At 38.0% G+C, this 13,258-nt stretch overlaps 1 protein-coding gene across 3 annotated transcripts in view; it reads right to left on the bottom strand.

Annotated features, from left to right (window-relative positions):
- Positions 1–2,583: 2,583 nt before the first annotated feature.
- The window catches only part of LOC140931110 (uncharacterized), a 22,291-nt gene continuing 11,616 nt past the window's right edge, over positions 2,584–13,258 (bottom strand). Inside the window, exons 1-2 of one of the 3 annotated variants that reach the window (XM_073380859.1) lie at positions 8,152–8,241; positions 2,584–4,338 (exon numbers count right to left, since the gene is read on the bottom strand). In XM_073380859.1, coding sequence (XP_073236960.1) covers positions 2,926–4,299 — 1,374 coding nt within the window. In that variant the 5' untranslated portion in view covers positions 4,300–4,338; positions 8,152–8,241 and the 3' untranslated portion in view covers positions 2,584–2,925. Of the gene's footprint in view, positions 4,339–5,100; positions 5,223–8,151; positions 8,242–13,258 lie in introns of those variants that run through there. The other 2 variants (XM_073380861.1, XM_073380860.1) reach the window with 2 other exon arrangements.

Here is a 13,258-nt window from a genome sequence, read left to right as displayed (position 1 = left end):
TTGACCAAAAAGAATCGGATTATACGAAGCTGCCCACCTAGCCCTCCCCTAAGCCAACATTTTGCCCTAAGTGAGAAATAAGTGTTAATGTTGGCTTAGGGGAGGGGTATGTGGACAGTTTCCTATAATTGTCCAAAAATTCTAACCCAAACCAAATTACCCATACACCCCCCCCCCGCCCCCCCTCAAGTGGTCAAAAATGGTCGGCCCTAAAAAGACGAAATTGCGCACTTTTTATGGATCTCCCAGTTCAAGATTTGGTGCCGTTAACTCTAAGCCAATGGCGATTGCGCTGCTGAACAAATTCAAGGTTTCGTTTAGCGTCGAATGCGTTTCCTTATATTGAGTCGGTCGGTCGGATTGAAAAAAAAAACCTAAAAAACAAAATCACAAGAAGTCTCGGAATAGAAGGCCCCAAGTCAGTTTGCCTTGTAAGGCAGTTGTCGTTCGCCTAGAACAATTGATTGGAGTAGAGCTAAGCTGATACACAAAAATATTGAATTTGCCTGGCAAGGCAGTTGTGATTAGAAGACAGGCTATCCTTTTTTTTTCTCCGTTTAGCGTCGTCCGACCGACCCAAATTTTTCGTATTTTCAAAAAAAAAAGGGAACGACGTTAAACGGAGAAAAAAAAAAGGATAGCCTGTCTTCTAATCACAACTGCCTTGCCAGGCAAATTCAATATTTTTGTGTATCAGCTTAGCTCTACTCCAATCAATTGTTCTAGGCGAACGACAACTGCCTTACAAGGCAAACTGACTTGACTTTGCAAAGCTTGGAAACTTCAACATAAAAGAAACTTCGACCTTAAAAACAGCATTTAGAACAATTCAGCCTCTATTAAGTGAGAACTTAGGAAAAGTAAGCAACAGCCAAAGTTGTCTGGTTCTCATAAAAAAAAGTGTGACAGATATCCTATATTTTAAATGCATTTGAATTATGCTTTGAAAGTTGATTCTATTACTTGTTTTCGACGACAGCTATTTTATTTGACTGAATGAAATTCAACATCAGAAATTAAGCCAAGTCTCTCAGTTGCTACAGTTGTGGTACAGTACAGCAAGCTCTTGCAGCCATTTTTGTCTGGTCACGCAACGCTCCTCCTCCTTTGTTAGGGAAGAGTGTTGCGTGACGAGACAAAACACGGCTGCGAGGGAGACTAGCTCAGCACGGAAGTAACACGACGTTTCAACCGTTATTTCATTAATAATAATAATAATAATAATAATAATAAAAAGAAGAAGAAGAAGAAATATTATTACTATTATTAATATCAATAATAATAATAATAATAATTCACATGAAGATCTGGATCAGCTACTGATTACTGAGCCACAATACCGATTTTGAAATAGCATGCACGTCGTCATTCGGAAATTATTATATTTTGCGTTATTACATTATGCGTTAGAAAAGTTATTACAATTTGCGTTGAAAGATTATTACATTTTGCGTTGAAAATTTTCTAACATTTTGCGTCAATGTTATTACACTTTGCGTTAGTATTACATTTTGCGGCGATTCTTATTACATTTTGCGTTAATATTACATTTTGCGGCGTAACAACGGGGCTTCTCAGCATGGTCCGAACTTTAATAATTACTTTGTTTACCGGAAATTGTCAAGTTGAGACGCTTTTTTCAAGTGATATCATAATCGAGCGAAATGAAACATTTTTACTGTTCTTGCTCCCGCAGCAAACACGACCAACATAGACTACTGGTAGTCTCTCATTTTTTTTACTGCTCGCAGTCTACGACAAAGAATCATCAGTTTCGTGTGAATACACAAGACCTTTTATCTTACAACCTCATCAAGCACCGTGATGGTCACAAAGAACAGAACACTGGCCAGCCTGAGACGCGAATAATGAAAGTAAAGGAGAATTATAAACAATTGTCAAAACGCTCAACGGATAGTCTTTACCAAAGCTTCATCTCTCTCTTAGCAAACCATTTAAAACTCCATTCAAGACAGTATATGTTTTTGCGAAAAAGGAGGTCTTTTGAATATCGGCATTACAGATGTCTGGCAAGAATCGCAATCGCTTTGAATCGCTGCTCGGTGTATGGACAAATCCAGTATACAAAACCTCCTGAGCATCTCTGCCTACTAAACAAGCTGTTACAGTTGGTTTTAGTTCGAGTTTTAACGTGAAGTTGCTACATGATTAGAGTAATTTTGATCTTCCAAAGCTTATGCCAGTAGAACACATTTCCTTGATGCCTTCGTCATGTTTGTCTCTCACACTAATACACGCCAGGATACACGCCAATAAGTTACTCATTACGGCTCAGCCAATCAGGAATTTGCGGACGCCAGCGTCCGCAGAAATGAATAAAAGGGGGTTCTTATAGCAGGCGTCCCTTCCCCTCTCTCCCCTACCCCCCTCCCTTTTTCCCTTTTTCCCTATCCCCTACCCCTTTCGACGCCTGCTACGCAGGCTAATGGATGAAAGTAAGAAAGCCTTTTTTACATTGTAAGAAAAAAGTTTCTTTCCAATGATATCATGAGAAGTTATAGTCTTCTATAAGTGGTCACGTACAAATGTAACGCTTACAATTAAGAGTAGTCTACTACACAGCCGGTTTTAGTGTCGTCACGCAACGCTCCTCCCACAAACCGTTTGTGGGAAGGAGCGTTGCGTGACGACACTTAAAACGGCTCTGTAGCAGACTAAACTAAGAGGCACTAAGACTTTGATTTAAATCGAGTTTTTCCTTTATGGAAGAATTAATACAGAAGTTGTCCCTTCATCGTTTATTCCAACCTGACAATCATGCACATCAAATGAACAGTATGAAAGCAACATGCCTTAAACAAAACCAATTGAATTTTAAGAGTTACAAAAATAAAAAATGTTGTCAAAGCACAAAAAAATAAACAAAAGAGAAGAACTTAAAAGGACCAAACCTTTTTTTTAACTTCAACAATAATCGTCACAAACAAGGGTCATATGATTTTCATAATGTTGAAGAAGAAGAGCGTCACTACCCATCTCCTCTTGACAAATCCAACAGCTGTGTTTCTCAATAATGACCGATTGGGCATCTGTTATACCATTGTTTCCGGTTTCTCTCTGTCTCTGCTGGTTCTCTGTAAAGCCTGTGGCCCTGACATCGACGTTTTCACTTCCTGCTCTCTTCCGTTTACAGGATTCCAATCGTTTGGACAGACATTTGTTTTTCTGGGAAAATTCAAGTGACCTTTCCTGCGTGTGGAATCTTTCATGACTCCTCAGGTTTACTGCTTGGTTAAAACACTTGCCACACTGTTTACATCCATAAAGCTTTTCCTCAGTGTGAACTTTTCCATGGCTCTTTAGGTGTCCTACTTGGCTAAAACAGTTACCACACTGTTTAAATTCATAAGGCTTTTCCCCAGTGTGAACTCTTTTATGTCTCTTTAGGACTCCTGATTGGCTAAAACCCTTGCCACAATGTTTACATTCATAAGGCATTTCCCCAGTGTGAACTCTTTCATGAGTCCTTAGGCTTCCTGATCGGCTAAAACACTTGCCACACTGTTTACATTCATGAGGCCTTTCTCCAGTGTGAAGTCTTTCATGTCTCCTTAGGCGTCCTGCTTGGCTGAAACACTTGCCACACTGTTTAGATTCATAAGGCTTTTGCCCAGTGTGAACTATTTCATGAGTCCTTAGGCTTCCTACTTGGCTAAAACACTTGCCACACTGTTTACATTCATATGGCTTTTCCCCAGTGTGAACTCTTTCATGTTTCCTTAGGTTTCCTGCTTGGCTGAAACACTTGCCACACTGTTTACATTCATAAGGCTTTTCCCCAGTGTGAACTCTTTCGTGAGTCCTTAGGCTTACTGCTTTACTAAAACACTTGCCACACTGTTTACATTCATATGGCTTTTCCCTTGTGTGAACTCTTTTATGGCTCCTTAGGTTTCCTGCTTGGCTAAAACACTTGCCACACTGGTTACATTCATATGGCTTTTCCCCAGTGTGAACTCTTTCATGATTCCTTAGGTTTCCTGCTCGGTTAAAACACTTGCCACACTGTTTACATTCATAAGGCTTTTCCCCAGTGTGAACTCTTTCATGTCTCTTTAGGTTTCCTGCTTCGCTAAAACACTTGCCACACTGTTTACATTCATATGGCTTTTCCCCAGTGTGAACTCTTTCATGATTCCTTAGGTTTCCTGCTCGGTTAAAACACTTGCCACACTGTTTACATTCATATGGCTTTTCCCCAGTGTGAACTCTTTCATGAGTCCTAAAGTGCCCTGCTTTGTTAAAACACTTGCCACACTGCTGACACTCAAAGGACATTGAGGTTGCTCTGATTTAAAGGTTTTACAGTTAAGATACCTTTGGAAAGATGAAGAACCATAATTAGGTAAATACACATTATTTGTTTTGTTGCCACCAGCATAACCTTTGGGGCCTGGTGGTGAGAGGCCTGCAGTGAGTAGTTTAAAGATGGTGTTGTCAGGGACATGTGGTAAATTAGAAAACTTTTAAGACACCCGCTCATGCAAAAGTGGTTCCACACCATAAACCACCTGACTACATACCTAAAATTCTACATAAACCCTTCTAACTAGAGAATCCATCAACTGACAACATGGGGCAGTTGATTATTTGTTGACTTTGTATTTGGATATGAGAGTTCCTTGTGGTTGGTGAAATAACACACTTTTAAAATAACGGTAATTAAGGTTCATCATACAGCATTCATACAGACAATATAGTGAAACCTGTATTACTATAAATCGAGGATAACAGGATTTATTCTAGGAATTGGCTTATTCTCTTACTCTTTGTAAGAGTCCAGTGGCCACCCTTGTTGTTGTTCTGTAGGTGGCCATTTTTCCAAGAAAGAGGGGTTCATATATTAGCTAAAATAATGAATGTGATTTCAAGTCACAATTAAAAAGAGTAAGTAATACCAATTTTTTTTTTAAACTGATTTTGGTCTTTATATAGATTAAATTAAGGGACACGATCAGCTATGGAACCACTGGTTTTGCCAGTTTGAAACACATTTATCTCAAACCAGAATTAAATTTAGAACTGCAATAACTAGCAAAAACCAATAGTTAGGAACTGCGAGTGAACATTTGCATTTACCTTAGAGCAAGGCTGCTGCCTGAGAGTATTGTTTTTGGGAGCCCTTCAGGGTCCTAAAATAAAAAGCTACATTTCTAGCGGCCCATTAAAAAAAACAGTAACTTTATTAATATGTCACACTTCTAGCTCACGGTGCACTAATCTGTTAATTGATAATCTTCAAATTTATTATTTATCAAACTGAAGGGCACAAATAGTAGCATACAGTAGTAAAGGATCAACTAACATTTCAGGGCCAATCTCTTTTTTCTTGTACTAGAGATATTATTTGCTTTATTGCATTTCAAGAACAGACCCCTACAGCCAGTGTACCAAAACCTAGTTTTAATTAGTTCATCAGCATGACCATATTGATAGTGTCTGTATCTAAAGTTGACAATCTTGACCTCTTCCTCGAAACTTCATTCTCTCTTCTTGAAACGCAGACAATTTTGTCTCATTACACAACGCTAATGAGCATTGCATGATGAGATGAAAACAGAAGAATACTTCATACTCCAACAGATTGAGTTTCAAAATGCAAACATTGAGTCTTGAGTTTTGAGAAACAAGCATTTTTTATATTTATTACTTGAACGGATTTTGAGACACGATTTATTTCTCAAGAAAAAGAAAATCAACCATTCACAAAAACAACAAACAGTACAGCCAAGAGCACTCGCATGTACAAGTGCATATGCAAAGTTCATAAAATAGGGCCACCGAAAGGTTTTTTATCTTAAAGTTTGGAAAATTGACTCAGTATTTTTATATGAAGTCTAACTTTTGAACAATCAAAACTGTTTTTATACTTGTCAAGGTATGTATTTACATGCTTTACACTAGGCAGTGTCAAGGCTACTGCCTAATGGGGGCCTGGTCGCCACAGGCTCCTATAATTTATTTATGGGCGGCCAAAATTTGGAACAAGAAGCCCGAACGGATGCATAAAAATCATGATTCTCAGGCTAACTTCCGTTAAATGAACAACAAAATTCCCTACTCATTCTTCACTTTTGAAACAAAAAAAGAAAACGTTTGGTTGTCAGCCATAAGAAAAAATTTTTCCGCCAATAAAAGGTAAACAAATAAGCACTTGTCTTGCTGCAGTGTAGTTGAAGTTTCTTGTCTGAAAATGGCCTCAAATGAATTTAATAGTCTTAGAAGAACCGCCAATAATAAAATCAAGACCTTTTCCCCACCATTAGAAATGTTAAGTCACTATTGTATGTAGTAAAATGATACAAGGCGTGATGCATGGAGAAGCAAGAAATTTCATTTACACACGACAAAAAGTATTTTATTTTTAATTTTGCAAGTTTGTAGCGGTTTCTATCTTGCTACGAACATGAATGGTACACTCAGAGGTTTATTTTATCATTTATTCAGCGTTATCTACGTCTCCCTATTTTTTGCAGTATGTTTTGTGAAAACTTTTGAAAGGCTTGCAAAAACATTTCAGTTTTTGAAAATCTTCATGGCGGTTATTCAAGATCATTTAGACATAGACATAGACATAGACACTTTGTTAATCCTTTACAGGGTAATTTGTTGTATTGCGCTGCTCGTTTTGCAACCTTAAACGGATTTTGGATTTTTCTGTTCCAACAATCATTTTGGCAAAGGCGAGGTTAATGCAAATCACAATGTAACACGTTCGCCCAGCTTGGCTGAGAATGACTCTGACTGCTCAAGAATAACGAAGGAAATCGCAATGGTGAGTGGATTTTCTGTCAAAGGAAAAAGGCAGACATTGCTTTATTCTTGCAAGTGACAAGAATGAGAAAGATCATAAAAATCTGCGAAGCAAACTTAACTAGTCGATTATTGCCCAAAACAGGACGTCCTGTCACAAAGCAACAAGCCTTGTAGCAGAAAACAAACAAAACAGATGGAGATCCACCAATCTGCAAGTAAACTTGTATTTCCTAAGAGGTCCGCTTAGATAATTGAGGGAACACAAAAACCCAAAATATGCAAAATGAACAGCGGGATACAACAAATTTCGCTATAAGTCCAAATAGTGACCGACATAAATTTTCTCCTAACGATATCCATGCATCATCAAAAGAAAAGTTTATGAGAATTACACCTTTTGCTGTTTATTACGAGAAAATATGCATTCGTTTGCATGAAACAGCAATCAATAGCGCAAAGATCCATTCATTAGAGTGAAAAAAAGGAACATTTGCACATAAATCATATTCAATTACAATTTTTCATAATTAATCAACATTTAATAAACTGCTCTATTTTCCTTTTCCTTTCCTTTAGTGGAGGTAAGTGTGTATTGTTACAATCTAGAGCTACAATCGGCGACAAAATTACAATGTATCTGAGACACTTTGCCCTAAAGCTGATGCTTTACTGACTTCTAAACAGGAAATAAAGCTTTCCCTCCCCCATCCCCTCCATGCAATGTTGTGCCACTGTTCAAGCTACCTATAGAACTGCAACTTTGAATGAAGGGGAGTGGGGAGGGAGGGAGATTCTTTTCTTCTCTGTACTTATTACCCTAGTTGAGTAAAACGCCCCAATAATTTTGTTGCCGATTGTAGTTTCCTAAACCTGAAGCGAAGTCATTTGATTTGTTGTGAGATGAGATAAAAATCACTCAGGCTGGAAGGAGTGATGTTACATACACTACTTAGAGATATATTACAGTAGAGAGTTGATCAGAAAATTACACGGGATAAAATCTCCTGTTTTGTTTAAAGTAAGAGATGCCCTTAGAATAACGAACAGTTACTCCATAGAACATTATTTTATTTTCAGTCAAAGTGCGATAAAGGACAGGTCTATGTTCGCACATTTTAGATCAACTTCCGAAGCTTACAGGGCGTGTAAAATGATCAGAAACAAATTGGTTTATCGGCCCAGTTACGCTGCAGTCGGAATGATATGCTTGACTAAATGCCGAACGCAGTTAAAATCAAGTGATCGATGCGATCATGATGTAAATTACCTTCAAAAACCATTGCAGTGTCATTGAAAGATTTCGCAAGAGGACGGCAATATATTGTGCAACCTGTATGACTAACGTATCCTTAATGTACTGAAAGCTTGTCTTACCTTAAGTAACAAGATATTTCCGCCTTGATCAAATCACACGAGGGAAAATGCAACCAAGAGATGGCCTGTTTGGACGATTCACAGATTCACCATTCACAGAGCCGCCGCCATCTTAATTTTGAATTGTGAGAGAAACCTAGGGAGAGTACGAAAACCAGCCGGTGGTGCGCCGGGGGTCCGTCGAGGATGATCGTCGGAGATCGTCGAAGATTGTGAGCTGGATCACATTGCTGGGTGGGCTAGGAGAAGAATGTGAGCTAAGGTTTTTTTCACTTGTCCGCGATCTTTTTTTAATCAAACTTAATCGACCGATAATGTTCGATTAAGTTCGGTGATCGACCACAATCGAACTCTCAAAAAAAACCCATTAGTAATTAAATCGAACTTTGATTGAGTTCGATTAGGTTCGATGGTCGACTTGGCATTCATTCGATTAAAAAATAGGACGTTATAAAGAAAATTGTGCGTGTTTTCCCGAATGTTTTATTTTTTGTAGGGTGTCCTACGCCTGAGTATATTCCGGGAGTGGTTGTGGCGGATCAGTGTACAGTATAGCGCATTTTTTTGCAAGAAGAAGAACACCCGGGAAGAACAAGACTATTATTGCCATATTGCAATTTTATCCTCAATCACACAGTGAATATTATGCTCCGTGTTGGGGCAAATTTTTTTCCCTTTTGTTTTTCGTTTTCTCACTTACTTGTTATCGTGTATTCTTTTTCTTTTCGCTCTCCAGTATTTCGTTGATTACGCTCCTTTGTTACGTGCTGTATGTAAATTTCGTTATAGTTTGTTATCTCGCCTTTTTTTACCAGTTTACGTGTCTATTAGTGTAACAGCATTCGTCGAAGTAGGTTTTTTTCCTCGGTGGTCCTGACCACCAACCCTGTCATCCTCAGCATTTGGTAAGCAGCTTCGTTTTCATCGTTTTTCATTAATTTCATTTTGCAGTCACCTTAAAGTAGTTTTTCTGTATTGTAACTAATATTTTTTCGCTCTTTGTAGGAATTTACTTTTATGGTTTGGTAATAGTAAAAACATTTGCTGATCGTGAGTTCACGTGTTGTGGTTTGGAATTGGCCCTTGCCCGTTCACTCCGTTAAAGACTTTTTTACTTTATAGCGTCCCTTTTAGGTTCAGACCTCCTCCACTTTTGTATCTGCCACGTGGACCAGGGAAACTAATCAGCGCTACAGTAAAACAAAGCGATCAAGCGAATTCAATAAACCCGGAACATTTATTCTTCATGATCTTAGATAATCTGGTTGTTTTGTTGCTTTTGAGTGTAGATTAGAACGTTCAATGAAGTTCGATTGCTTCAATTGAGTGCGGAAATCGAACTCTCACGAATTTGTTTGGTTCGACTGTGTTCGATCATCGAACTTAATCGAACCCAATCCTTGGATTGAGTTCGATTAAGTTGGATTACCGAACGGCAGTTCAAGGGGTTACGCCGGGACCAATATCGGGAGCAAGTACAGCGCAAGACATAAATGCCGGATTGGTCGTTTTCCTGACACTAAAGAGTAAAGACGGTTTATCGGCCGCCGCCCATGCACAGACAGACGGCTACTCTTTCATCAAAATACGCCAACATAACAGATTAGCCTGCGTGACGGGCGTTTGAAAGGGAAGGGAAAGGGGGTTTTGAGCGCGAAAGAAACGCGAGGGGGCGCCAAAACACCCCCTCTCCCTTCCCTTTCAAGCGCCTGCCACGAGGGCCATAGACGGATTAGTTCTACTCCACTAACTTCAGTTTGATACTGAATGTAGTATCCAGCTAGCCTGAATTTCATCCGATTACTTCGAGTCGTTATTACTCCCGAACATTATAGAGGAGAAAACGACTCGAAGCAATCGGATGAATTTCAGGCTAGTATCCAGCGTATGTAAGAGAAACTAAATCTGAACAGTGCTTTAAGGAGCTTGATTTGATAGACTCTTGACGTTCAGATGATGGATTTAATTTTCAAAAATTTTAGCTGGTATTTTATCTGGATTTTTGTATTTTTGTCGTTCAACTGATTTTCTTGAATTATCCATTTTTTCAACGGATATGATGGCATTCACTTATTCAATATTCTATGTCCAATCTGTACATTTTAATTTTTTTCCGTGGCTTAAGTGTGAATTGACTTATAAGTCCCTTAGTATATTTGTGTTTAGACTTAACAGAAACTATTGGTTAAATATTCTTTTAATTTTATTTTACAAAATGCGGAGAATCAGAGATAACTGGTAAAACTTGTTTCGCTATAATCTTCTTAGGTCATCATACTAGATTGATGATGAAAAAAGAAAAACACGGCGAGAAGCGGTGATAAACGTGGTAAACCAAAGCTTTTTTTCTATAAACCTAACGTAAACTATGCCTCATATTCAGAATTAATTGTGTTAATATCAAAATTTCAAAACGATTACAAAATTGTCTAATCTTGGTTATCACACCCTAATATCCAGACAGTACGGGTCCAAAAAAATCCGGATTGTTTGGATTTTCGTGCTAGCCGGAACAACATTTGAAATAACTGGATTGATCTGTACAGTAGGCTCGATTTCCGCCGTCTCCCGGGTCCGGTCTTTGATCCTCATTTTCCCGAACAGCGGCTGGTAATCGAGCCTATCTGTACAGCAGCTGCCTGCTGCTCTGATTTTATTCTCAATTTCAACAATTTCCGCCAAACTCAGCGTCTTCTCTTAGTGGAGAAATGGAAAGAAACGTTGCTCTTTAACCAGTGGTGGTTCATGCTATTGCCACTTGTCAACTTAAAATTATCTGGAATTTGCTTCAAGAACATTTAGAAAACAATTTCAATTTCTCAAGTGCTGAGAAGCGCGCTCTAAGCCCCAGCGAGCATAGTGGGGGGGGGGGGGGGGGGGGCACTCCGGATTTCAAGTGGTAGGGATGATCAAAGGATTTTTTTGGAAATTTTCGATTCCGGGATTTGTTTAAGTAGGAAAATTTTCGCAAGTATTTTTTGGGCAGTTTGATTTACGTAGAGATTGTTTTGGGTATTCAAAACTATCTGAAGATTTACGATTGTTATATCATTTAACGCTTCCTGGAAATTTTTATGGCTCAGCACGGGATTCTTTTGCGGGTTAAATTTTGGTCCAGTGAGTTCTTTGGGTTTTGTTTGAAGCCCCAGAAATTTTTGGGAGGTTTGATTTTTTTCCCCATTTGATCATCGCTGTCACTTAAACTCTGGGCTCTAAACATACACACATTGGACAACTTTAAATCGGTGAGAAAATCCAAGCGTTTTCGCTTCCTTACGGATAGAGAGTTACAATGGAACTTAAGTTTAATATACCACAATCCTTTGGCGGCATAGAACAAAGGAGGAGTATAAATAACTGTTGCCTGAACTAACATCATTATTGATGAACGAGCACGTTCTTGCGATCGAAAAGCAGTTTCGTTAAATCGTTAAATGGAACAAAAACCTGAAACCAGATTGAGATACCAATCTGAACGATCCAAGTACAGAGGTGGATCGTTCAGATTGCAATCTTAGATTGGTTTACTCCATGATGCAACGAAAAATCAAATTTCGGATCGGAAAATCCAGATTTAGATTGGTCAAAAGGAACACAACGCAAAACCGTAACGTGTTTCAATCGTCTTCGCCTGTCCACAAGAAAACGCTTAAACGATAGAAATACGATAGCATCCCTTACACGGCATGCGCTGTATGGTGTAAAAAAAAATCTTCGTTGCTGCGAATGTTTGAATAATCAGAAAAACAGTTCCAATTTAGCTTGAAAAGTTTAATTTTCGTTGTGTATAACAGATAAATTGGTGTGAAGTGGGTTTGATCTCAGCCAGACTGGTTACCAGACAGGAACTAACAAAACTCGCCAAGAGATCAAAGGCATTAAAAATCGAATTTGATCCACCAATTACTTGGTTTTATTTTCTTGGAATTATTAAGTTGACCATAAAGTTGTAGTAGTATCAAGCGATTTACTGGAATGGGGTACTTTATACTGTCAGACTTAATGCACAGGGCCTTTTAACACCAATAAATATTCTCCAAAGTCATTTTAAAATAGGTGATTGCGATTCTTTATTAGAAAATAACAGTTATTATAATAACTGGAGAGTTCCAGAAACCACGGCTATGAGAACATCATAAATACAAATATATTACAGATTCACTCCACTACATTACAAGCAAATGATGAAATAAAATAAGCTAACACTACTATAAGAAAAAAAAAAGTTGTGGAGGAGACAACCAAAAGCGCCAATGCGCCATACTAGGGATGCCCCCACTAATTAAAATGTAACAAAAATATATACAAATAGAAATCTAAATGTTCTAGTTATCCTTAATAAAGCTTAAAACATTTCTTTTAAAAGTTGCAATACTGTTTGATTCTCTAATATGATTGGGTAAACCATTCCATTCATTTACAACACGATTAAAAAAACTATATTTAAAACCGTCAGTTCTACTTAAATTTGGAACAAGGTCCTGTGTGTCAATTTTCCTCAAGTTATAACCTGTATTTCTGTCCTTAGAAAATATGAGCTTATTTGAAATGTCAATATCATAATGCCCATTAATTACATTAAAAAAAATGTAACATCTCTAGTGAACCCCCTATTAGATAATGACAACAATTTTAGCTTAGATAGTCTAGTATCATAATCATCATTAGACCTAGTGATTTATCTGGTAGCTCTTCGCTGAACAGCCTCCAATTTATCAATGTTACGTTTAGTATGAGGGTTCCAAGTTTCGCATGAATATTCTAATAACGGTCTCACAAGACTACAATAAAGTGTTTTCATGGTATCAATATCCTTTAAGTCCCTACAAGTCCTCTTAACCAACTCTAAAACCCTATTAGCCTTAGCAGTTATTTTATGTACGTGTTGGTTCCATGAAAGATTACTAGCAGTAAATAATCCTAAATCTTTATACACATTAACACTTTCCAAAGGTTGACCTTCAATATTATACTCCCCAACTGAGGGGACTTTTTCCTGGTTATACGCATGATCTTCCATTTCTTGGTATTAATTCTCATCTTATTTATCTTACACCAATCTGAAATTTTATCTATGTCACTTTGAAAAGTAGACAGATCTTCTTGA

Source organism: Porites lutea, chromosome 3 (assembly GCF_958299795.1).
Source record: "Porites lutea chromosome 3, jaPorLute2.1, whole genome shotgun sequence".
In the NCBI taxonomy this organism is placed as follows: Eukaryota; Metazoa; Cnidaria; class Anthozoa; order Scleractinia; family Poritidae; genus Porites; species Porites lutea.
The sequence above is the reverse complement of the archived record's forward strand: the minus strand, read 5'-3'. Positions and strand labels throughout refer to the sequence as shown.